Source organism: Lathamus discolor, chromosome Z (genome assembly GCF_037157495.1).
Source record: "Lathamus discolor isolate bLatDis1 chromosome Z, bLatDis1.hap1, whole genome shotgun sequence".
NCBI classification, from domain to species: Eukaryota; Metazoa; Chordata; class Aves; order Psittaciformes; family Psittacidae; genus Lathamus; species Lathamus discolor.
In genome coordinates this window covers 20,965,760-20,991,201 of record NC_088909.1, presented here as the reverse complement: position 1 = coordinate 20,991,201, position 25,442 = coordinate 20,965,760, and the positions used below count along the sequence as shown (strand labels likewise).

Genomic DNA, 25,442 nt, shown 5'->3' with positions numbered 1-25,442 from the left:
GCACCCACCAGTGTGTAAGGATGCCCCAAGTGGGGACCCTCTGATGGATGGGAGACCCACAAACCACCCCGTTACTCCCCATTAGTCCTGAACTCACCGCAGCCACGCTGTGCTGCTGGATCGCACTTTGCTGCGGGGAAAATAGGTGGGGGAAGCTGAAAGCAGCAGCTTGGGGAAGAGGATGTGGTGCCCCCAGGTTCTTCAGCCCTTCCCAGCACCAGGTCCCCACGGGGAACTGCTGCCCCACAGCAAGGAGGTGCCTCCTGGGGCCAGCCACTCTTTGCCCCATGGCAGCCTGGCCAACCCAGAATCCCATCACAGCCCTGGGGATGGCCTGGCAGGGTCCCATGGGATGCACCTTGAGAGCCAGACATGTGTTCCTGCATCCCTACCACCTCAGCAGCTGTAAATGCACACCATTCCCTGCCCTGTAGCAGGCTCCCCTGGGCAGCCTCCCCAAACCCCACTGAACAGCTTCATAACAGTTTCCCTGCGGCTTTGGAGCGTGGCCCCCGACCGATGGGGCACACAGACACAATCACTGCCTTGTCTGGGGCCCAGCCACACAAGGGGCCCCTTCAGGCAGTCAGGGAAGGGGGAGCTCCTCAGGGCGAGGTGATGCTCGGGGCCATGAGGGACTCCTTGCAGTGCCAGAGTTATCCCCAGCAAATGCCCCAAGTGAGTTCCGACCCACAGACGACACAGGGAGCTTCCTGGAGAGGACGGCTCAAGGTGGGAACATCTCAAAAGAAGGACCTGCATCTCCTGCAGGATCTCCATCTCCCTCCAGAGTGCTCAGGGCTGGAGGGGATGCCGAGGCCTGGCCAGGACCCGGGCAACCCCCCTTCGTGGGAAGGCGTCTGGGAATGGAAACAGCAAGCGGAGGGGGGGTGGTGGTGGTGGCTTTTTGTTTTCCCTTCCCAAGCAGCCAAGCTGTGTTTTCTGGAGACCTGTAAATCACTCCGCGTCTTCAGGAAAAAGAGGCGAGGAATACATGATCCAACCAAGCAAAAACGCGGGACACTTGGGAGCTCACGCAGAGGAAGCCAGGAATCAGCCCCAGGCTGAGGCTGCCCCCGGCCATCCCGCAGATCCTGTCCAGGCTTGCCGGGCTGGGCGCTGCTACCGCAGCCCAGCTCACCTCCAGGATTGTGGGAGTGGGGAGCGTGGCAGAGAGGGGAGCCGAGGCTCTTGGCCACGGCCGTGGATCCGCGCTTTTCCAGCAGGTCAGGTTGCTTCCAAGACTTCAAAATTTTCCACATTTGCTCAGCTGAAGGGAAGGAAAAACCCCAGAGAAGAGAGGCCGGGGCTCTTCTGGAGAGCAGAACTGGGGCTGGCAGGCAGGGTCCTGTAAACTGGGGGTCAATCATTTTCCCAGTTTACCAGCGTGCCCATGGAGGCTCTGCTGGCCAGATCCCACTAACACACTGTTAGCATGTGTGGAAATCCAAAGGCATTCCCCCAAGCCACCCAGAGCCTGGTGCTGCTGCAGGGCTGCTGCTCTGGACACAGCCTGGAGCTCTTCAGGGCTTTTAGGAGCAGGGCTGGGTTTGGTGCCCCTGGACTTTGGGTTCTTCAAAGGTTTCCCTGTTGCATCTGCCAGCCAGGAGCCCTGAGCTGAAACCTCCCCACAGCAGCGCCCTGGATGGGACTTCGGTTGTTTTTGCAACCAAAACCAAAGCAGCAACTGGCCTGGGAGTGTTTCGAGATGAAAACCTGTCATCACCCCCTCATTTTGTTTGTGTCCAATTTCAGGCTCGTTGAAGCAGGTCTGTAACAGCTGATTCTGTGCAGAACAGGCTGCAGCTCCCCCCAGCACGTGGTGTTTTGTTCTCAGCTATCCTGCAACACGGTCACAGAGCAAGGGCTGACTCAGCAGCTGACACGTGAGTCCAAAGCTGAGACCATGCTCAGCGCCGTGGGCAAGGGGCCAGTGCAGCATTGCTCAGCCTGTTAGCAGGAAAGATGGGGCTGGTGTCGCTTTTCCCCCTGCCACAGCACCAGCATGGGCTGCCCACCGAGCAGGCTCTGAGCATCCCATGGGGAAAGGCACCTTTACTCCAAGGACATGTACAGGACAAACACTGGGAACCGCCAAACTCAGCTCTGGATCACAGGAATGGCAAGATGATGGCGTGCTGCTGGCCTCCAGCTCCGTCTGCTCCACACCCAGGCGCCTCTGCCCTCCCAGGCAGCTTCACTCGCAGAATGTCCCTGTGTGGCTGTGCTGTGGGAGAGATTCCTCACTCCTGCAGCATCACTACAGTGTGACTACGCTGTCCCCATCAACCCCCAATTCTGGATTTAATCCCACCTCTCAGCAGGGATTTTCACTATCACCACCAGACACTTCTTACCGTATGCAACTGTTAATTTCTTTGTCCTCTGATTACCACACAAACCAGCATGCAAGAGTGTCAGGGTGGAATACTTTATTCACATGAATGGTCAGATCCTGGCCCATGCTGCCTGCTGCAGCTGCTCCCATCTTCTAGACAGCATGAACAAGGAATGATTTCTTCATAAATGACTGCTACTGCTGAACCCACAACAATCAGCTTGCTTAACACGCACCCCCCACTTCCCCCCAGCATCATCAGACCCCATAAGCAAGTAGAGACAGTTCAGCTTTGTCCAGGCAAGAGCACAGCGTGGTGGGGCAGGGAGGCTGTGGTGCTGGCAGGGCTGGGAGAAGGGCTCCAGCACACAGTTTGTGCATGCACAGCACCCATTAAACCTCCCTGCAGCTCCACTCTCAGCTGAATATGCTGGCACCCTCCCAGCCCTCACAGTTCCTCCTGCTGCCAGAAGTACCTAGGGCCGGCAAATGATGGGTGCCACCATATCTTCTCCATGGAAAGCTGCTGCCAGAACCCCAATCTTCTATCACCTTCTGGGCCATTTAACCCTCAAAGTAGCCCCTTCCCACAGACTAATACCCTCCCTGAACTATTGCATTAAAAGGAAAAGCCTGTACATTGAACCGTACAGGCTGAGTCTTGGGTAGAGGTTTCCATGCTCGGTGGTCCAGCGGTAGCTGGCAGCCCCCAACCAGCACTCGGGCACAGAAGGGAGCAGGATCCCCTGCAGCCATACACAGCACTTAGGGCTTCATCCTGCTCAGTCTCAGGTCGCGTTCAATTTCAAACTGCCTGTGATCCACGCGCTCCAGGAATGCTTTCCTCTCGATGTACCTGTAGGGAGGCAGAGGCTGTTAAGCAGTGCGTGTAGCAGCCAGGGCTACCCCCAGCCTTGGGGCACAGCTGACCCAAAGTTAGGAGCAGGGAGGGAAGGCATCATCTGCTTCCCTCCCTCTCTCTCCATGAGCTGATCAGTGCACTGAATGTCTCCCATGGACACGAGAGCTGCCCTGTGGCCTGCTGGGTGTCCCCTGTGGGACTCACAGAGGCCTGGGGCGAAGGGATTCTGCAGGCTGGAGGTACAGACTGGCAGGTTCTGGTTCCAGCTCTCCTCTAATGGCTGAGAAATCAGAACCCTCGATGGGTTTGTGTTGGAAGGGACCTCAAAGCTCACCCAGTTCCAACCCCTGCCACGGGCAGGGACACCTTCCACTAGGGCAGGTTGCTCCAAGCCCCGTCCAACCTGGCCTTGAACACTGCCAGGGTTGGGGCAGCCACAGCTTCTCTGGGCAACCTGTGCCAGGGCCTCAGCACCCTCACAGGGAAGAACTTCTGCCTCAGAGCTCATCTCCATCTCCCCTCTGTCAGGTTAAAGCCATTCCCCTTGACTTGTTCCTACAGGCCTTTGTCCAAAGCCCCTCTCCAGGTTTCTCGTAGTCCCTTCAGGCACTGGAGCTGCTCTAAGGTCTCCTCAGAGCCTTCTCTTCTCCAGGCTGAATAAGCCCAGCTCTCTCAGCCTCTCATCAAGCAAAGGTGCTCCAGCCCTGGAGCATCAACATGACCTCCTCTGGACTCGCTCCAACAGGCCCACATCCTTCTTGTGTTAGGGGCCCCAGAACTGGATGCATCCTTCAAAAACAACTTGAACTTGCTCAGGGAAGGTCCTTGGCAGAGAGGCAGCTCTGACGCTCCTCCCTCATGCCCAGGTGACCTTGTAAAGCATTTCAAACCCAACCACAGCAACCCAAGCCACAATACAAGCTGGTAACAGGCACAGGGAGCATTCGGGACACAAACATCATAACCCATGAGCAGCAGCTCAGGGATTCAGCACACCGGTTTCCCTGCCAAAAATCAGCTCATAGCCACTGCTGAGCATTTACCCTCTCCCTCTCAGCACAGCACCTGAGTGCTGCAAGGAAGAAAGCAAGCACGCCTGCACGTGGAAAAGCACCTTGCCACTCATTAATGGCATGCAGATGAATTTTAATGTACTTTGCTGCAACCCTTGCCACAGATAGCCCGGGGCTGTGCTACTAATTAACCTACAGAGGGAGCGAAATTGCAATTCAAAACAGGAGCTGTAATTGAATCATCACAATTGTTCTGCATTTGTTCCAGGGCGGCAAAGCACTCGGCTGTCATGACAAGGTCATTACGCTCCATGCGTTTGGCTTCTCTGTGCCGGTCACTGCTTTTCCTGCAGCTGGTGCCTGCTAACCAGAGAAGCCTGCTGCTTGAAAGCAAGACTGAAGGCTGCAGGCAAGATGAGCATCTGCAGATTTTCTAGGCTCCAGGGTGACCGGCAGCATGCACGGATGTGCCTAACACCCACCTGCATGGGAAGGCTAAAGCCCCTTCCCACCACCAGCAGCAATCCCTCTAGGACAGAGGGCCTCCTCTACCTTTGGTGATGAGGTCTCTGCTTGATGCTACATACACTGAACTGGCACTGAATGTGCTCCAGCACCAGGGTGCCTTTGCCCTTGCTGCAAGGGACAGCCCTGATGCTCCTGCCCACCCAGGCATCACTGGAAACGAATTAATCCAAATTAATTTCAGCGAATGATTCCCCCGAGCGGATGAATGGCCCTGCACATCCCTACTGCCACCCCATGCCCCATTGCAGCTGACACAACTGGGTCAGCTCATCTCCGCCGGGTGCAAGGGCAGGGGTGTAATGCAGATGGGGTGTAATGCGCTGGCTGTGAGGAGGTATTTCTCTGCACCCTTCACTGTCAGAAGTTGGGCTGAGAGCCGTGACCCTCCTCCCCACGCTGGTTCAGGAAAGGCAGACAGGGGAGTGTTGCTTCCCTTCACCCCTGCAAGCAGGGAGGTGACCTGCATCCTGGGGCAGGGCTTGGAGAGGCCACAGGAAGGAAGCTGGAAGGGTCACATTGAATATTAGTGTGTCATAATGCTGGGCGTGTGGTTTTCCTCCCCCTCCGCCGCTGAACACCGACCACAACCACAGCTGGGAAGGCAAGGGACAGGGCTTACTGCTGGCAACCTGTGCCTACTGCTTGGGCAGCAACACCCTGAGCTACTGATTTTGAAGCTCTTTAAGCCCCTCTGCAACACCATTCTCCCAACCCCAGCAATGGGTCAGTGCCTTCCTCTTCCTCCTCCTCAACTGCTGTGCCTCTGGTGGACAGGGACTGGCTCCTGGGGGATGGATAAGGATCATGAACCAGGAATGTGGTCTCACTGCCGCAGAGGAAGCCGTGCATAGAGTAGGTTACCCCATGGCGTTGTCCTTGGCCAGCCACAGAATAACACCGTAGGGGCTGGAGCAGACCCTGCAGGGCACTGCTGTGCATACACAGGGGTTCATGGGGCAGGCAGCCTGGGAACAAGCCCAGCTGGCTGTACAGTATGCACACAGAGGCTGGAGGTGCTGATGGACACAAGCAGGGAAGCAGCAGCTCTGCAGGGGTGGCACAAGCGCCCTCTGCACCCCAAACCCTGCACCTGAGCCATAGCTCCACCCCTGGTTCCCATCCTGGCTCAGTGCAACTGACAGCAAGGCCGTGCCAAATGGCAGTGTAAAAAGCACGAGTGAGGCACAAACACCCGTCCTGTGCTTATCTAAATAACCTTTGCTACCTGAATCAATAGTTTCCTGTAAATTATCAGCCCATGTGGAAACAGGGCGGCTTGATCCACAGCGGAGGAAGGTAAATTTGTGGGGAGAAGAGGCTGTCCCTGCTAACCAGGCCAGTTGCAAACTGCCCTGGGGAGGGTTTCACTGGTGCTGCCTTCTCCCCTGCCAGGCACCACCAGTCATGAGCACACAGGGCTGGCCCAGGGCTGCTCCCCACTGGGGCTGCCCTACAAAGGTGGCCCAATTAAGAGGCCGCTTCACATTTCCATTTATAAAGCTCATCAGAGAGATCAACAGCAAAGGGGACAGCTGCCTCTGCTTCTTACTTCACCCTCCTGTCAAATCCAGGACAGGCCCTCAGGATCTGACACAATCTGCACAAACCCAGATCCTGCTGCAGGGGCAATGCAAATCACTGTATGGGGCTTGTGATAAGAGGGGTGGAAAATCAGAGGCAGGGGTGGACACAGCCACAGGGCAGCACACATTCCCTCTGCCTTGGGAATCTGGGGCCAGGCTGTGGCCGGCTGATAACCAGCAACAGTGTCAGAAACTTGCCGCAGTCCCAGGGAAGGGTTGGAGAGGTCTGACACACAAGTAGCTCTGGACAGCAACTTCTGCAAGGCTACCAGAAAAAAGAAGTTCAGCCTGCCTTCCCTTCTGAGCAAAAAGAAATGCCTCTTGCTTTCCTCAAGACATGCATGGATCATCCCTGCACTGTGCAGGCACACGTAGCATCCAGCAGACAGCTCCAGGAGCAGGTTGTGGCTGTCCTGGTCAGGCAGACTGTTAGTTACAAACCAGGAGAGAGGTTTCTAACATACGTCAGCACCGGGGATTAAAAGCAGCACCCGCTCCCTCCTGCCTGGGTTGAAGGGTTAACAACGGCTCCTTACAGTTTTTATAGAGATGGGTAAATAATTGCTCACTGTAGGCTGAGCAGAGCCTATCTTATTAAAGGAGAAGAGGCAGCTGTGGAAGGGACAACAGGCTCTCCTGCAAAGTGACCTGAAGCAGGCAACGGTGGTGTCTGTGTGCTCTGCCCCCCAAGCAGGCTGGCTGCTCTTGTAACTGTGCAGCACGCCTCACACCTTGAAGGTGGAAGTAATTCATAGTGAGCAGGTACTCATCTGATCCCCTCACATTACATACCTGACTGGCACAAACAGATTTGTAAAGAGTGGCTAAAATTAGCACACCATCTCAAATGTTTCTCATTAGTTTAATGACGAAACCTGATTAACAATAAAGCCCAGTGGATTTTCCAGCCTGGGATGTGACAGGCAGCAAAACCTAAAGCTCTCCCGGCTTACAGATGCTCTTAAATATTGCTGCTCTGCTTTGCTCATCTTTTCAACATGCTAATCCCTTCTTCAGCCTTCGTTATGTTAGTGTCTCCGGAACGGTTTCCTAGGTGTGAAAATCAAGCTGTCCTGCTTGTCTAGGGTGGGAAAGGTAACAGCTCTGCCCAGGAAAGGTCAACATACGGGGTTTGAACAAGCAAGAGATGCCACAGAATACTCATGCAGGGCAGCCTGGCCTGTCTGGGGTGTGTACAGTCCAGCTGAGAGTCAGGCTGACTCCACTGGCTGCAGAAAGAAATGGTGTGTACCAACACTTGGAAGGAAATGGTCTGGCTTTTAATGATGGTACTACCACCATCAGTCCAATCCAGAGCAGTGAAGGCCCAAAGCTGGTACCACATTTGGCACCCACAAAGGACATCTGCACAGGGCAAATTCTCACTCTACATCCCATCGGGACGAGTCAGCCAGGTGCCACAGACAGAAACAGGATGTTTCTCTGGAGGTGGGCTCTCACAAAGTAGCCTGCAGCTCCTGATGCGGCTTCATGGGAAAAGCTCACCCTCCTTCATCTCAGAGCCTGGTACACAGCCTGGCTTTGCCTCCAGACTCCTGGCATGGGCCATTTCAATGAGGCCTTGTGTATGGGGCTCTGACCGCAGTTTTAGCCATGCTGCAGACAGCATCAGCAGTGATCTGGTGCTCTGCCACACCTGTTCACGATGTAAATCGCTCACCAACTTGGATTTCAGAGATCTCTCAGGAAACATCTAACCCCCTCCAGCACTCCTAATGAATTGCTCTACTTGTGCAAGGGCAAGTGTTCAGAAACCCATCAGGGCAGAGCTGATGTAGCAGGGTGCAAGACCAAACTGAAAAAAACCACAGCAACCATGAAGTACCTATTTGAAATACAAACTCCAATGTGTTGGAATGCAGAAGCTCTTGAGTTTTTTCTGCAGAGTAAAAGAACAGCTTAAAATAAAAATACATTTTATGAGCTGTCCACTAAGCCGGTTATGTTTTACCGGAGCTTAGCAAAGCAGCTGTAGTGGAAACACCACTTCTGATCTTATTACTCTTCCCTGCAGTGCATGTTATTAACTGTCTGTTTTATTTACAGCATCGCCATTTACTTTTACGATACTTCCATTAACTTCATTGGAGTGAACATTGCTTGATGCACACAATCAACACCCAGTGCTGCCATAATCTTTAATGCACCTTGCCAGCTGTTCTAGGTTTGGAGGAAGAGAGAGGGCAGAGGCAGCTGGAATGTGTCACTTGAAGAATGGAACAAAGAACATACGTCCCAATTTGAGACAGGGCAAAGGCAACAGTGCCTCCTCATGGGAGTGCTGTATTAGACCAGTTCCTGCTGTATCTGTGCCACTAACAAGAGAGAAGATAAAGCATGACCAGACTCTACTTTAGCTGGACTTGGGTTGGAAAGGATTCTAAGATCATCTAGTTCCAGCCCCCTGCCATGGTCAGGGACACCTTCCACTAGACCAGGCTGCTCAAGGCCACATCCAATCTGACCTTGAACACTGCCAGGAATGGAGCATTCATAGCTTCCTTAGGCAGCCTGTTCCAGTGTCTCACCACTCTCACAATAAAGAATTTCTTCCTTACATCTAACCTAAATCTCCCGTTTGAGTTTGAAAGAACTCACCAGTTTGTCTGCAGACTGATAGGTGCTTGCAGGCTTACCTGTCTCCCTGTGATAGCTAGAGCAGATACTGCCTTTATATATTCCAAGAATAAATCCTTGGTCAATCCCACAGGTTTGCTGAACTCTCTCTGTAGCAAGTGATGGAGTTCTTACATGTATAGGAAGTGGTGGGAAATGCTGTACTACTATTAGGTAAAGTCCCTCTTACCCATCTTTCCCTCGGTTATGGATCGCCAGCTCCTCCACAATCCCCTCTTCTTCCTTGAAGTTCTCCCAGTCCAGTTTAGATTTCTCCAGTGTGCTCATCTTCTGCTTTTTGGAGCCAATTTTTCCCAGGAGACTGCTCATACCACTTGGCCTTTTCACCCTGATGGAGATAAGGGAGCAAATGTGACTTAAAAGCAGGAAGAGAGCAATTAAAAATGGAGCTGAAGAACGTCACGTGTGAGAGTGGTGACCCTGATGGTGGTGAGACACGGCTACTAAACAGATGGCCACCAACTTCAGGCAGCCTGGAGGCAGCAAGGTCACGCTTCCTGCAGATCCTGCTCCCCTGTTCCCCTGGAAGCAGCAGAGTTCATTTGACACATATCTCAAGTGCTCGCTTCATGTGAAAGGCCTTTTTCATTTATCTCCTTAAGAGAACAGAAAGCTTTCAGGCCAAAAGAGATCATTAAATCATCTACTTTGACCCCTTGTATATACCAGGCCAAGCCATTCCACTGATCACCTCCGTGCTAAGCCCAGCTCTTTGTCTTCAGTTTAAAGTGTTGTTTTCTGGAAGGGATCCAGCCTCAGTGCGTCATCAGAGCTGACAACACACTCATGAATTAACCATTTCATTGGTATTAATGCATGTGTTTTCAACTTAATTTTGTCTAGCTTTAGGTTCAGGTTGCTGCTTCTTATTCTAAATTCAACAGTACTTTGGAGCCCAGGTGGGTCTCATTAGTAACACACTCATACACCATAAAGAATTTACATCTGAATTACCATCTCCCAGGTCCCTGTTTAGCAGGAAACCAACTGGGTCTTTCAACTCCTTGCCTCTAGAAGACTGAAATCCCACCCATGTGGCAGGGCCCCCGAATCTCCCCTTTATGCCGGGAAATGCACACATGGGGACTCAGGTCAACCAGGTTGCCCTCTAAGGAAGACAATTCCCATGCTAGGAACTGGTAAAACAAACTGGTATTAACCCTTTGTAAACTCCCGCAGAAGAGGGGGGCAAACAACATCCCATTGAACTCAGTGTTTACACACATTCCAGAGATAACTTCAGGTCTGCAGGGCCTTTGCCTCTACAAGAAGCTGGAGAGGAAATGATTCTCGTTCCTGAGAAATGGAGGAATTTGGGGAGGGGGAGCTACAGAAAGGAAGGCAGCCAGGTGAGCGTGGCAGACTGCTCTCCATCAGTACTATCCAAGCACACTCCTGCCCAGGGGTAGCTGTTCTTGGGAACGTATCCAAAGCTGTCCTTATCGGATCATTAGCATGGTTTATGCTTCCATAATTTGCAAGCCTCTAAAGGAAAATAATTCTGCAGTTTATATGGAATTAAATCAAAGAAAATGATGTCTTTTAAAGTCTCAGCCAGAAGATTCTCAATGCAAGAATGGCTGCCCATAGTCACCTCGGGTTGCAGCTGCCTGATAGAGATATATTTGGGCTACAAACCCTGGATTAAAGGCGTCTTGGCGGGCTGTATAACCCTTGGACAAAGATACCTGCCCCTCCTCATATGCCCAGCCAGAGGAGCAGAAATGGCCCAGGACCTGGCTCTCTTCTTTCTTTCAGTCCCTGGCCACCACAGTGCCAGCCAACACTTTTCACTCTGAGAGACACAGAGCGACCTGGGTGCGCTTTTATCTCTGAATGTTTCATCAAAATGTTTACAGCTCTTCACATCATGGTCATGCAATAAAACCTTGATACTCGCTTAGCCTCTGATTCTCCCTTCCCTTTCAAGACATGATGGCTTCAAGTATCCTTATCTGCAGGTACCAGAAACGTGGTGCAAGGGGGCAAAAATGTGCAATGATCTTCTCAGCACAAGATAACACTCGAGAGATTTGGCTCCCACATCTGGTCATTCAGAACTACACATGAGCCTTGCACAACCATCAAGCCTAGCGTCTGCATGTTCATGTTGGAGGGAGTGAGAGGTGGAGATACGACAAGGAAGAAGGCAAAACTAAACAAAATATTGGGCAAGCATCCCCTGTGGCAATCCTGGCTGAGCAGCCACCCAGACAGCAGAGCCTGGTGCTTGTGCATGGCAGCTCCTTACTGCAAGGCCTTGGGGTTTAGCGTGAGACTTAAAGATGCCCTGAGACAGATGTAGAGAAGTGCTAGGGCTGATGCAGCTGACACTGCTCCTCTCCCCCAAGCCTGGCAGGCAGAAGGTGTTTAAATTAACACAAGGAAAGTATTCAACAACACGTTTCTCTGGATGCACTTAACTTTCCAGACATGCTTGTGCTTACAATTTTGCCAACTGGGAGAAGCAGAGGTGCAGAAATGGAGGGTGTTGTCCTATGTCCCTAGATGTCTCCTAAGTGTTTATTTTGGGCAGAGAACCCCAATGGCACGAGAGCCATCTCAACATCTCACCTGCATCCACCAACTCTTCTGCAGGCGGAAGCCTACAGCCAACCACACAGCTGTATTACAGACAGGCCTATCTCTGCATAAGACAGGGCATGCACCTGGAAAACCCACTTGAAGCTGTTTCAAGATCTCTCCTGGGTGTCAGAGAAATGTCTGCCCTGCAGAGTGACAAGCAGACGCAAAGGCAGGCTCACACATGCTGAAATTGATGCGTTTCTTCTCCTCGGCCTGTCAGCTGCCAAGGGGAAGAGCCAAGTTGGGACAGGGGCCGATCGGCCAGGCTGGGCTGCCACACACGTCCCTGCATGAAACACAGACTGGGACATGCCCACAGGCAACTACTGTTCCCAAACCACAATGGAAGATATATGGAAGGGAAGGGAACCAAAGGCATGATTGCTCCACCAACCATGGCCAGAGGTGGAATCAACAGTGGCGCTGGCTTCACAGCAGGGAGCAGGAGCTGGAGGCTGCATGCTTACCACACACCTTTTCTTCCATGGTAATTCCTGGCACAAACTAACAATGTCTACATGCACACATCTATCTGTAACAGTGCTCAAGGCCCCTCTATCTCCTCTTGGCCATGGATCTCAGGAGCACACCTTAAAAGATACAATTCATCCCATGTTTGAAGCTACAGAGTCTAAGTTATGAATGTGGACCTCCATCAACTGCTTCCAGACAGCCACAATACCTGCAAGTCAACAGTTCCTTCAAGGCAAGGGAACCTGACCAAAAAAGGCAGGCTATGTCGCACCCTTGTATTGATCACTACTCCAAAATCACTGCTAATATCCGGTGTCAGCTCCATGCTGGAGATGGGCCGTGGGCTGGATGACCCATCTCTGCTCCAGCCCCAACAACCCTTGGTCCTTTGCTGCTTGCCAGGCAATGAGATGGGGCCAGGCACAGGCTGAAGGACATGTTTGTCTGCTGCTGAGCCTTCACTCCACGCTGAGCCTTTCATCACCCTGAATAAATCCAGCAGCAAACCTGGGGGTGGAAATTCCTACTCTTGTGCCAAAACGAAGTAAATGAGAAACATTAAAGTCCAATTAAAAACTTGCTTGGCCTTAAATGCCTCATTCATTTAAAAAGCAAGTAAAGGGGCCTGATTAATTGCATTCGGTGCCAATAGCAGGAATTATTACCCTTTCTGTACTCATGAAGGGTATCTGCTGGGGCATCTTTAATCACTAAGGTATTTAAAGGAGAGAAAGTAATTTGATAAGATATAATGGATCCCAGGGATGAGGATCAGGACAATCACCCATTTAGGACCCAAAGACAAGCTTCTCCTTTTCATGGTTAAAAAGCACAGCCCAAGTCAGCAGCTGAACCAGCAAATCAACATGCTGGGAAGCTCTGCCTTGGGTGAAGAGACTTCCTTGCACCCATCTAATGTCTTCAGGACAAAGACTATGTCTGTACGTCACCTGCTGTGGCTGCACACAGGGAGAAGCAGCAAGCCAAGGGCTCCCTTCCTGTCCCACCATAGCTGAACACACTCTGTTTCTGTCCTTAACAATGAGCCTGCAGCCCAACCAGGACCTTAGAAAATGGCTGCTATACCACTGATGTCACAGTGTCACTGTCACATGTAATGCCTGCTGTCTGGTAAGGTTGGCAGCGTCTGAGAAATGCGTGCCTGCTTCCAAAGAGGCAGACTTCATCAAAGCTTTATAAAATAATCTTCAAGCAATAGGAAGACAGGGCTACAAAGGTCTCATAGTGCATCCTGCCGGCCAAAGATGCGTTCCAGAGATGGGTGCTCTGAAGGCCTCCTGACACCAACCCACACATAGTAGAGGTTTCAGTACTTCATCAGCCTTTCACTTATGTTAAGTTTTCCCCAATGACTAAATTTCCTTGCTCAGGCTATGACTGGTTATCTTCTTCCTAGTAGCTACTAAGAACAGCTCATTCCCTCACATTTTGCAGCAGCCTTTTATGTCTTCGAAAGCTTTTCCTTCTCCTCCCCTGCTAAGCTTGTTCTTCACCAGACTAAACAATCCCACGTCCTTCCAAGCTTTTCTCATGGTTTCCAACCCTCTGACCATTCTCGCTGGTCTCCCCGAACTCTCTGCTATTGGCCCACATCTTCTTTGAAATACAGCATCTAAAATGGGAAAGAAAGGGCTCCAGCCACAGCTTTACCGGCACTGGAAGCAGAAGGAATACTTCAGATGCCTTGTGAAGCATGCAGCTCCTTACACGGCCTCCTATGACGTCTGCCTTTTCACAACCGTGTGATAGCATTGACTCATGTTGAGCCTGTGATTCAGAGGTATCTGTGTGCTCTGCTGCTGCCAAGCCAGTTATTTCCTTTCCCGATCCGTGCAGATGATTATTGCTACACAAAGGCAGAGCTTTGCTCTGGTCCTTCTGTGCTGTTCCCCCTGTCTGCCTTCACGTTTCCCTTGACACAGTGGATCTTGGGTGTCTTCGCGAACAGCCTCTGCCATTCATAACACCCATGCTGCAGCTGCTGAAGAGTACCAGTGGGGGAAGTATCCATGGGGACAATTTAGCAGCTGAACCAGCATAAGCTGGCCACAAAAGATCAAGCTGATAGCCAGAAGCAGGCAGGGACCAGCAGCAGATGGCAGGAGTAGCTGTGACAGTTCATGCTGTCCAACTCCAGTAACCAAAGGGTGGCCACAGGACACGTACTCATGTGTTGATCAAAGAGCCAGCAGCATTCCCAGCTCCAGCCTCACCTCCACCCTTGGGGATCACAAACCCTCTGCTGTTCTGTTTCTGCTGGCTCTATGGGAGTGTGGAAACCACAAAACCTGCAGTGCTTCTCCATCTGCTTTCTATCATCCTCCTTGCTGTTGAGGACAGCAACTGCTGTAGCATGAAGGTCCAAATTCTGTCTTCTAGCAATCCTTTTAAGAGAGCAATTTGTAAGGGTGGGACATCTTCTCTGGCCTCACTGCAGGATTTGCACCTCCCAGAGAAGAGACAGTTTGGTGCTGGGCACTCTACCACCTTCCATCTGAAGCATCTGGTCACTCTCCATGAGGCACTGCACAGCAACCTTTCTTTTTGCAGAAATAAACCTGGACTCACATGGTTGATATAATTTCATCAGAAGGAAATCTTGCGAGGCCAGGGAAGACCCCGTATGTCCTGCCCTAGCCTCCATACACAGCTTAACAATGAAATCACCTTTACCATCAAAACTGCAGGTTACAAGCACAGGCTAAAAAAATCCACTTTCAAGGAGGTTTAGAACTAGAATAGCCAATTTTTGTTGTGCATTAGTTGATCAGATGATTGCAATAGGCAAGGATCCTGCCAATGTCTGGCACAAGAGGACAAGCAGAAGGCATCTGCTCGCAGGCCTTCTTCAGCATGGCTGAACAGCTTTGCAAATCTTCAAGCAGAAGATCCCAACTCAAACATCAGCTGTAACACAAAACATTTCCCTGCTGGCTCCCTGCAAGGCAGGGCGGCACATCAGATACCACTAGCAGCTGGTGAGTAAACATCACTGCATGCAGAAAGATGGCATCCCGGGCCATGCAGCCCTGTAAGTTCTACCTTCATAATCAAGCTCAGGCTGTCCTGCAGCCCCTCTCCTGCTACCTCCCTTCCCCACCAGAGCCTGCAATATTTCATAGAATCCCAGACTGGTTTGTGTTGGAAGGGACCTTAAAAATCACCCAGTTCCACCCCCCTGCCACAGGCAGGGACACCTTCCACTAGAGCAGGTTGCTCCAAGCCCTGTCCAAGCTGGCCTTGAACACTGCCAGGGATGGGGCAGCCACAGCTTCTCTGGGCAACCTGTGCCAGGGCCTCAGCACCCTCACAGGGAAGAACTTCTGCCTAAGAGCTCATCTCAATCTCCCCTCTGTCAGGTTAAAGCCACTCCCCTTATCCTGTCCTTACAGGCGCTTGTCCAAAGCCCCTCTCCAGGCTTCTTGCAGCCCCTTCAGGCACTGGGGCTGCTCCAAGGTCTCCCCTTAAGGAGCCTTCTCTTCTCCAGACTGAACCAGCCCAGCTCTCTCAGCCTCTCTCCAGAGCAGAGCTCTTCCAGCCCTCACAGCATCTCCATGGCCTCCTCTGGACTCGCTCCAACAGCTCCACGTCCCTCTTGTGTTGTTGCCCCAGAGCTGGACGCAGGACTGCAGGGGGGGTTTTCCCCAGAAAGGACCAGAGGGGGAGAATCCCCTCCTTTGACCTGCTCACGCTCTGGGGGTGCAGCCCAGCATGGGGGGGGATTCTGGGCTCAAGCACACACTGAAGCTGGGTCATGGGGAGCTTCCCATCACCCAACACCCCCAAATCCCTCTCCTCAGGGCTGCTCTCAATCCATTATCCATGCAGCCTGTGTTTGTGTTTGGGATTGCCCGACCCAGTGCAGGACCTTACAGTAGGCCTTGTTGAACTTCATGTGGTCTGCACAGTCCCACATCTCAAGCCTATCCAGGTCTCTCTGGGATTCCATGCCTTCCCTCCAGTGTGTTCACCAACTGATATTTACTTCTAGTACAGCAATAGCAGCTCTAATCCTGTCACCCCAAGCACCTTGATGGCAGGTGAGAAACTGCCATTCGGCAAAGAAGAGAGCACAAGGTTTTGTAAATAGTAATAACTAGTCCTGCCACAAAGTGCTGTAAAGCTGAATAGTTCCCTTAACATCAGGAAATGGTTCTCATACAAACTAACCACAGCTGGGCAACTCCTGCAGCCATTAAATACTTTCATTTTAGCAACGTGGAAGATTCCTGCCCAGCGCACCATGGGTCACCCACCCTGCTGGCCTCCCTTCAAACGACAACCTGGTGTGAGACACACTGCACAGGAGGATATATGCAGAGACCTGGCTGGTGGCCCGTGTGCCAGCTCTGCTGTTCACCCCGAGCCTCCCCAGACCCTGTTCCTCAAAGAGGAGTGAAAATGGTGGGGAGGAAAAGTGGCACATGGCAGAAAGGGAATCAGAGTGCTATCTGCTCCTCAAGGTCAGGGCAGTCAGGCAAGATGGAGCAGGCGGCAGCAGAATGATGGTGGCTGGTATTGTCAGCTTGCAGGAACCCTCCCTAAAATGATACAACAGGTCTTCCTCTTCAGACCCTAAAACCAACCAGCTCTTCCCATCCCTCACCCTGTGTAACTGGTCGAGGACAAAAACATCTCCCAGGCAAAACCTAATCACATTCCTTTTTCATGCCCCTCCCACTACTCTGCATCACTCCCTGAACGGGCACTCAGATGGATGCAAAGAGCAGACCAGCTTGTTCTCAGCGCTAACTGTCACAACGGGTAGTTAAAAATAACAAACAAGAAAGCCTCCCTGATGATGAACAAACACTGAAATCCCACGTGGAAAAAAACCAAAAACCAAGTGAGGAGGAAATGCAGATAAAAAAAGCACGGTGGATGCCGCTGGAGGGCTGGCTGGGTGGTGGTGATTCTGGTCAGAGGGCAGCGGCCAGGACTGAGTGAACACAAAGCAGGCTGGCTGGAAGAGGACAGCCCAATTCCCACTGCCTGGCCAGGGAACTCGCTGCCAATTCAGGTAGTGGTGCCTGCGCATATGCTCCGCTAGCTGAGCTGATAGTAGATACCCAGCATTTACACCCTAGAGAATGTATAAACCAAGCCAAAGAACCTGCCTGAAGTGCTCCAAGAGTAGCAGTGACTTTTGAGGCACAGTTATAAACCCAGATCTTTGTAGTGAGGATCACAGAGCTTCTTGCACACTGAAAAGTGACATGCACTAAATCACCATGGCAAAGCAGCTGTAACTGGGGCAAAACCCATTTGGTGCTGCTGCAGGGCACCTTCATCCTACACCTATGTCCCAGCACCTATGTGTTACAGTGCTACCTATGTCCAAAGGTAGTAAGAGACACAAGTGCCCTGGCAAAACATAGTTACCCCACCTGCAATCCTGCCAACAGAATTATTGCTGCTGCACATGGGGCTTCACTGACAAGAGGCAGTCAGTAGCTCGTGATGAAATTCTCTGAGTCCAGTTACCCCTGCAGAAGGTGGTTGGTCTGACTGCAGCAGCACCAGCCTGAAGTGCAGGTTCTGAGCTGATGGCATGAGTTAACTCTTTGGCTTCTGTTCAGGCTTGCCAATACAATTTAACCTCAAGTGTCTTTGCCATCACTACTGTTGGAAAGCAAGCCAGCAAAATCTGAAGAGCTAAGCTGAGCCCCAGGTCCTTCTAGTTTCTGATGTCACCCTATATCCCTAAGACCTCAGGACAGCCTCATGGTGACCACCCCGACATGAACACTGATGCTCACAGCTTGTTTCCGTTCTCAGGAAGTCTTTGACACCACTCTACTGAGCTGAGGAGGTGATCCAGGATCACAGCACAATGCACGTTTGTTAAAACACGTCCAATACATATGGAAGAGAAGGTATAACCTCTTGAGAAGTGAGAGCGATAGTTGTCCTTTCCCATAGCCAGAGTCTGTGTGGAAAAGAGTTTGACAGAGATAAAAGGTACTGCCAGGCAAGGACAGCCAGACTGCTACACCCCAGCAGCTTGGCAATCTAAGCCTGACCCAAGATGATGTGGTTTCCATCAGTGTGGAGGGCAAGGGCAGATATGACAGACTAAATGCATGTGTGGTGCTGCCTTGGTGAGGGTTCCTGCACGCAGTGGCAGAGCTTGTAATGAGCACAGTTGATTCTGGATGTGTTTGTGCCCAATACAGCCTGTGGGGAAACAGGTTTGTCACAGGGGTGAAAACGTGTCAGTCCCACCTTCCAGCAGCAGTGAGCAATGGCCCACCAAAGAGCAGTATTTCAGCTACTGGTTTATTGCTGGATTTGTTATTGTAGAATCATAGAATAGTTAGGGTTGGAAAGGACCTCAAGATCATCTAGTTCCAACCCCCCTGCCACAGGCAGGCACACCTCACACTAAACCATCCCACACAAGGCTTCATCCAACCTGGCCTTGAACACTGACAGGGATGGAGCACTCACAACCTCCCTGGGCAACCCATCCCAGTGCCTCACCACCCTAACAGGAAAAAATTTTCTCCTTATATCCAATCTAAACTTCCCCTGTTTAAGTTTTAACCCGTTACCCCTTGTGCTGTCACTACAGTCCCTGATGAAGAGTCCCTCCCCAGCATCCCTATAGGCCCCCTTCAGATACTGGAAGGCTGCTATAAGGTCTCCATGCAGCCTTCGCTTCTCCAGGCTGAACAAATTAATGATTAATCCAGCACAGTGAGTTGCAGTGTGACTTTACAAGTTGCATGATGCTGCTTTGCTCTGGCAGAGTGCACCTCACCTTCAGGAGGGAAATAAGTGTCACAGCACCACCTTACAAACAGCAAAACCCACACAGCAGGTGAGGAAGGGGCTGGCAGAGCATCACACCATGGGGTGCCAGCAGGGATTCTGGTGTACTCTCCAAGGCATACAGATATTTCATGCTCATCTCCATGTCATGAATTCTGTTGGATAGGCCTTTCCAAAGTGCTGGGCTGGAAAAACAGACCTAAGTGCTGCCTTGCTCTGAAACAGGACAGCATAGATATGGTACTACCCGGTTCTCCAGTCTGCCCACCAAACTGGGGAACAACCTGGCTGTAAACACACAGTAATACTGCGCACATGAACATAGCTGTGTGCGAGGCACTAGGTGGTGAGGCACTGGCACAGGTTGCCCAAAGATGTGGTAAATGCTCCATCCCTGGTGGTGTTCAAGGCCAGGCTGGACAGAGTCTTGGGCAACATGTTCTAGTGTGAAGCATCCCTGCCCACAGCATGGCAGTTGGAACTGGATCTTAAGGTCCCTTCCGACCCAAACCATTCTATGATTCTACAGTTATTCCAGGAATAAAACCAGATTCAGGTCTCCATGTACACCAACAGGCAAATTTGCTGAGCAGGGGAGAGAGGATGCTTTGGCTCAGGAACGGCAGAGAGCAGCAGGAATAGCAGAGGTGCACAGCTGTGCCAGAGCTGACCTTTCCTCACGCAGGTCCCATCCCATAGCATCTGGGTCTGCACCCACTTCTGAAGGGCTGGACTCTCTTTTTACAGGCTTTGGAGGACACGCTCATCAAGAAGCACATCAGTTCTTGGGGAGCTGGCTCAGGCAGAGCCCCTGACCTGCACGTCCCCGTATCAGCAGGAAGGGCTCATTATGGAACAGACCAGTGTTTCCTGTGCAGGACCAAACCCTTTGTGAAAGCACTGCCGCCATGGAGAACCCGCTTCCTAACAGCAAGAGGAAGCAGAATATTTTCCTTGGGCCTCCGAGACAGAGTTGCTACAGGGTGGTTATCAGCAAAATAAAGTTTCACTTGTGGAGCTGGGCAGTGCATGCCACGCACGGGCTGTTACTGCAGGATAAAGGTACTCCCTGCAGCATCCCTGCCTGCCCCCGAGCTGGGGACAATTCAGAGTGGCATAAGGCCCCTTTGTACCAGTGTAACTGCAGCTGCCCTCTGGGCTGTACTGGCAGAACCATTTTAGCAAAAACAAAATCTCGCACCCTCCTAATCAGTGTGACATTGTGCGGAGACCTCAGCTCGCTCTGGCTCCTCTCCAGCCCAGAGCACAGACCCAGGCTGTTTCAGTAGCAGACCCAGCCAATTACGCTACAGTATCTGCGTATGGAGCTCAACAGGAGCTTAATTGAAAGAGCTGTAGCATTCAAATGACTTTTGATACTATGAAGACATTAATGAGTCCAACTCAGCACTAACCAGCTCTGTCTGATGCTTGGCTGATGGCTAAGGACCAGTAACTTGGTCTGTAGCCAGAGCTACGCCCCTGTTAACTCAGTATAGCACCGCCGCTGTGGCCAAACGCTGATGGAATTGCCCCTTCCCAGCTGGAAGATGAAGTAACTCCTCATGTGAGCTCTCCTCCACCCAGGGCATCCACACAATGCAAACCAGACCTGCTTCTGCCACTGAAGGACCATGTACATGCACACAAACTCCCCAAACTGTTCCCACATGGACTAAATTCAACCTGCAAAGCACCACTTTTGTTTATTCTTTATATTGAAAAATATCATGCATGCTCTTCATATGTATTTTATGTTGCTCTGAAGTTCTGTACATGTTTTGGGACAATAAATATGCCAGTTTCAGATGGATTTTCCTACACCACCACAGATACAGTACACCTACCTCACTTCCAGGTAGCAAGCTATATTTAATTTAGTGTCTTAGTGCTGCCACTAAGAAATGACGGGGAAGTGCCTTTCACAAAAGTTTAACTGTGTGTGGGGAGGGGAGGTGCTTCTACTATTCTCTCTTCTGATCCAATGCAGAAATATAAGCAAAAATGTATACACACACACAAAAGTTGCCAGTGAGCTTGCACTCCTATGCGGCTGTGAGGCATTTCACACCCCAGCAGCAGGCAAGGACAAAAACTAAAAGCAAGAAGGCACGATGCTTTTGATACCCATGACTAGCAGGTCAATGACCTGAAAGCTGCAGCAGCTACTGCAAGTCAGTTGCTGTGGCATCTAACATGCTTGCTGGGCTACATTTTGGGTCACACGCTGAAGTATTTTAGAGTAACACCCTGTATTACGGCCATATTTAGCCATGGAAATAAGTGTGACTTGACTTTCAAACACTTGCAGCTCTCACTGACTTCATTGGGTTCAGTTGAGATGTTTCAAATAAACTGGTAACGACCACAACTCTGGGCTGGGACCAAGCACAGGCCATTTTTATCTTAAAAGGCATTTGTTTGAGAACATTCCGAGCTGCTAGAACCAACAGCACTGAAGTAATTTCACCGCGCAACCTTAAAAACGTTGACAGCTTTGTCTGCAAAGCGACATGGATTAATTGGTGACCAATCCTTAAAAAAGAGGTTAAAAAAAAACCTGCTGGCAAACAGAGGAGAAATTCCTCCTCTCTTCAGAGGCTGACTCCTTCCCCTCCTTTGTCTAACAGCAGATCTTTTGTTCAGGATTTCTGTTGGGAGCAGCCCCGAGGTACGCAGGGAATGTCTTGGTTATGACGAGCCCTCCAGACTAGTGCGGGGACCCGGTTTTAATGGGAAGAGAAATGGCTCCAAATCATGCCTGAGAAGTAGTGCTAATAGAATTGTTCCAGTACTAAAGGGATTTCAAGGTGAATGAGTGCGGGTGGCGGAGCAGCTGGTGTGATTCCCAGGTTGCTCTTTATGGCACAGTGTGCTATGCAAGGAGGATCTAACACCCCAACCACCCAAGCCTTGAAAAAACAACCCCAGTGTGTCCCATCCCTGCAATGCAGAGTCCCTGGCTCTGTCCCCATGGTCTGTAGACAGCCTCAGTTCTGGTTAGCTTCCCACTGTATCAGACCAATGCCAGGCTTTGATCAAAATTACGTGAGAAAGGCAGAAGTAGGGAGGGAGCCCCCCTGGCAGGGACCCCTCTGCTTTCTCCAGCAATTAATCTGATAGCTTTAAGAACAGTTCTGATTAAAACAAATGCACTGCCTTCCACTGGAAAATGTTTGCATGCCAGCAGCCCAGGACAGGAAAATATTCCCAGGAAAATAAGTCAGGGGAAAGGAGTGTCAGGGCTCCCTAGCACAAATGCATCACTACAACAAGTAACAAGCTAGAGCTGGTGGAGCAGTTGCTTTGCAGCATCATCCAAGTTAATAAATGGTATGAATATAGTATCTTCCAGTGGAAAGCCTGCCCTGGCAGCATGTGGGACAATAAAGATTTGGGCACTGCTACAAGCAGCCATAAAACAAGAACAGGGGTTTAATCACATTTAATTGCTTTTGGGAAGGGTAAATCACCTAGTTATCAATCACAATTACCTTCCCTGCTGTATTCCAGATTAAGAGTTGGCCAAACAATCCAATGAAATTGGGTATTTCAGGGGGTAAGGAAAGGAGGGAAATACCCTAAAAACTTTAAAGATGTTTGACATACAAAACCTGAAGTCCAACCTACAAGAAAGTGGGCATTAAAAAGTTTACTGATGAAATAATGTGCTTTTCTTCTCAACTACAACTTTCTAAGGCTGGCAACTGCAGAAGCAGCTCAGTAACAAACCAGAGGACAGCACAGAAAGCCTAATTTTTCCACAGAAAGAGAAGAAACTAAGATTATCCTATGTTATTTTTCTAGGGCTTGACTGAAGTGTTTTAAATGCCTAAGGCTGGCAAGGTTACCCTGAACGCCTTCCAGCTCTGGCAACAGCCACTTAGAGGAGCTGCCCTTCCTCTTCCCAGGGACCTACCTCACTGGAAATAGATCTCAAGTCTCCAGAGGAAGAACATGGAAACAGCTGATTTCTCCCAGTTGCCACCTTCCAGCTGGAGGCAGCCAGAGGGGTAAGAGGAAGACTTCCCTTACGCCCATGCAAAGCGAGAGGTTCCCAAACAGATTTTGCAGCTAACATTCACCTACCAAAAGCTGCTCTGAAAGCCAAAGCTCTCACTGAGTGTGGGGACCACAACCCCGCAGGGCTCCCACTACCTCCAGCAGCCCTGTGCAGAAGGGGGCGGCAGGGCCAGGCTTTTCATGACACATCATCTCTGGAATTCACTGGTGAGCATCCCACAGCCTCTACTTGGTACGATGCCAGAGCTGTTTCTCAAATCTTGTGTGACCTACCATCTGCTGAGGGCAAACCAGTAAGGCAGACATCATCCAGACAGGAGACAAGACCAGTAGGCTGCTGCTGAATGAACAGACAAATGCTTCACAAAACTGACTCCTGTACTCTGTTGGAGGGAGCAGGTACAGGTCGCTGGCTCTCCTACACAGCCTGCATGACCCTAGGCAGGTCATTTAGTCCCTTTGTAGCAAGACTTTTTGTCTCAGGAGGCAGAGAGCTATGCAAGCAGTGCTGAGCAAGGCAGGCAGGCTGCCAGCTGAGGATTCAAACTCCTTCAGGGAACTGCAACAGTTACGCGGTAAACGCATTAACCATGGGAACAGCTTCCCAAAGGATGTGGTGGATCCCAAATTGTAAGTCTTTCCATTGTGAGTGGATGCCTCTCAAAAATGCAGGCTGTAGTTCAACCACAACCGCTTGCAGAGAGCTCTCAGGGAATGCCACGACCCCAGCAAAGGCAGGGTCTCACACTGGTACAAGGGACCTGCTTCTGACCTTCAAGCAACAAACCTGTCCTCTGCACCTCGCCATGGGAATTCAAGACTTCTCTTGGCTATTCCCCTTTTATTATGTCTCTGCCCAGCCCAGTTTTCGCTGTTCATGTGATCTGCCCCAGGCCAGCTAAATTCCATTTGAAGGGACCTGTTGAGCAACCCTCTAAACCTTGTCACCCTTCTAACTGGTTTTGTTTGGGTTTTTTGATTGCTTTTTTAGTTACAAATAAGATCTCCTAGTGAAAGTTCCTCTGTTTCTTTGCTTCTGATTCTGTTCCCCCGGCACCAGTTTCTTGGTGAAACTCCGACATAAGGACCAGCAAGTGCCAGGACCAGGCTCTGCAAACAGCCAGGTACAAGGAGGTCATGCTGAATGTCCCAGGAGACCAGCAAGAAACAGGAAACTTTCTGCAGGGGAAAAAAAAAAATTAAAAAAAAAATCCCTTATCTGCCTCAATCACAGTAGTATTTGGATAAAATGTTCTTGTTCCTATCTGGGATGTCATCTCGCAGCCGCGCTCTCAGGTCTCTAGCAGCACCCAACTGATCCCGATGTGTACCTTGGTGAAAGGGTAACTGTATCATACTTAAAGTCATTCCTCCTTTTCTCATCTCTTGGCTTTTGCATTTCTAGTTCTTTTCGGGGTCTATAATCAGGAATTTTAGCAGCTGATTTCTACCCAATAAAATGTCATAGCTCTCTCCAGGATATCTCTACCACAGCACTTCTTCTGCAACTGTTTTCTTTCCATTCAGCAACCTCGACCATCTCCATGATCAGAACAGCCCAAGCAGGGTAAAGCCTTGCCAAAGAAAGAAACTCTCCCATTATTCTCATCCAAGAAAGTGGCACAAAGGAAGACCAGAAGGGATGGCTTGCATCCCTGAGTCACGGCAAAGCTGGGAAAGGCTCATCTCCAGGAGAACAGAGTGCCAGCACTTTTTTTAACTTAGCCAGCAGCTGCAGAATTTAAGCTTTATTAAAAGCCTATTTTGCCCTTGCTGCTGCAAAGGAAACCATCCTCCCTCCTCTCCCCTCCCAAACAAAAGGCTAAAGTCTGCAGACAGGTATCTGGTAATGTCACCTTAGAAAAAGGTGGCAGCTTGACTCATTTCAGTGGGATGTGGTGCATGGAACAGCTTTACTTCTACTTCAGGTTACAAAAGAAATATACTGCTCCCATGGCTGATCCTTGCTTTGAGGTTTTACGATGAGCAATACAATAAATCTTCAATATTCTCTGATTACAAGTGTCTGGAGCAAGAAAAGAAGAGAGAGAGAGGGAAAACAGGTAGGCTGGATTTTGAGGCTCTAGGCACCACTCATGACACACAGTCTCCCATTTACTTCTGCATGCAGAAGCCCGGTCTCCCAGAGATACACACTGTGTAAAAGGTTAGAAAGACCCTCTTTTGAGCAGCTTTCCTACAGTAGATTTTAGCACAACACAAACAAGAGGCTACATTATTAGTCAGGTCAGAACAAGAAGAGACAGAGCACTGACCTAGATGCTATTTACTAAAAACACTGTACTCCAAGGGCTATTCTAAGCCTACCTTGATTTATGGATTAATCTGCTGGATCAGTAATTTAGGCTATTTGATGGTTAGCATTTGTAAGTGCATATTTCTGGGAAGGCTGAAAACCTGCGTTTGATTTACAAAATTACGGCAGGGTCTCTAGTGGCTTGGGTATCTGTCAGAGGCAGGCATTCTATGTTAGCCATGTTCTCCCTTCTCTCCGCACATCCAAGTTTAATATCAGCAATAAAATACCAACTGCTCCTGCAGCATGTACTCTAAAACAGCAG

At 50.5% G+C, this 25,442-nt stretch overlaps 1 protein-coding gene across 2 annotated transcripts in view; it reads right to left on the bottom strand.

Annotated features, from left to right (window-relative positions):
- Positions 1–2,417: 2,417 nt before the first annotated feature.
- CFDP1 (craniofacial development protein 1) overlaps positions 2,418–25,442 on the bottom strand; it is a 67,336-nt gene continuing 44,311 nt past the window's right edge. The window contains exons 6-7 of one of the 2 annotated variants that reach the window (XM_065662617.1): positions 9,152–9,310; positions 2,418–3,194 (exon numbers count right to left, since the gene is read on the bottom strand). In XM_065662617.1, coding sequence (XP_065518689.1) covers positions 3,104–3,194; positions 9,152–9,310 — 250 coding nt within the window. In that variant the 3' untranslated portion in view covers positions 2,418–3,103. Of the gene's footprint in view, positions 3,195–9,151; positions 9,311–20,556; positions 24,040–25,442 lie in introns of those variants that run through there. The other variant, XM_065662619.1, reaches the window with a different exon arrangement.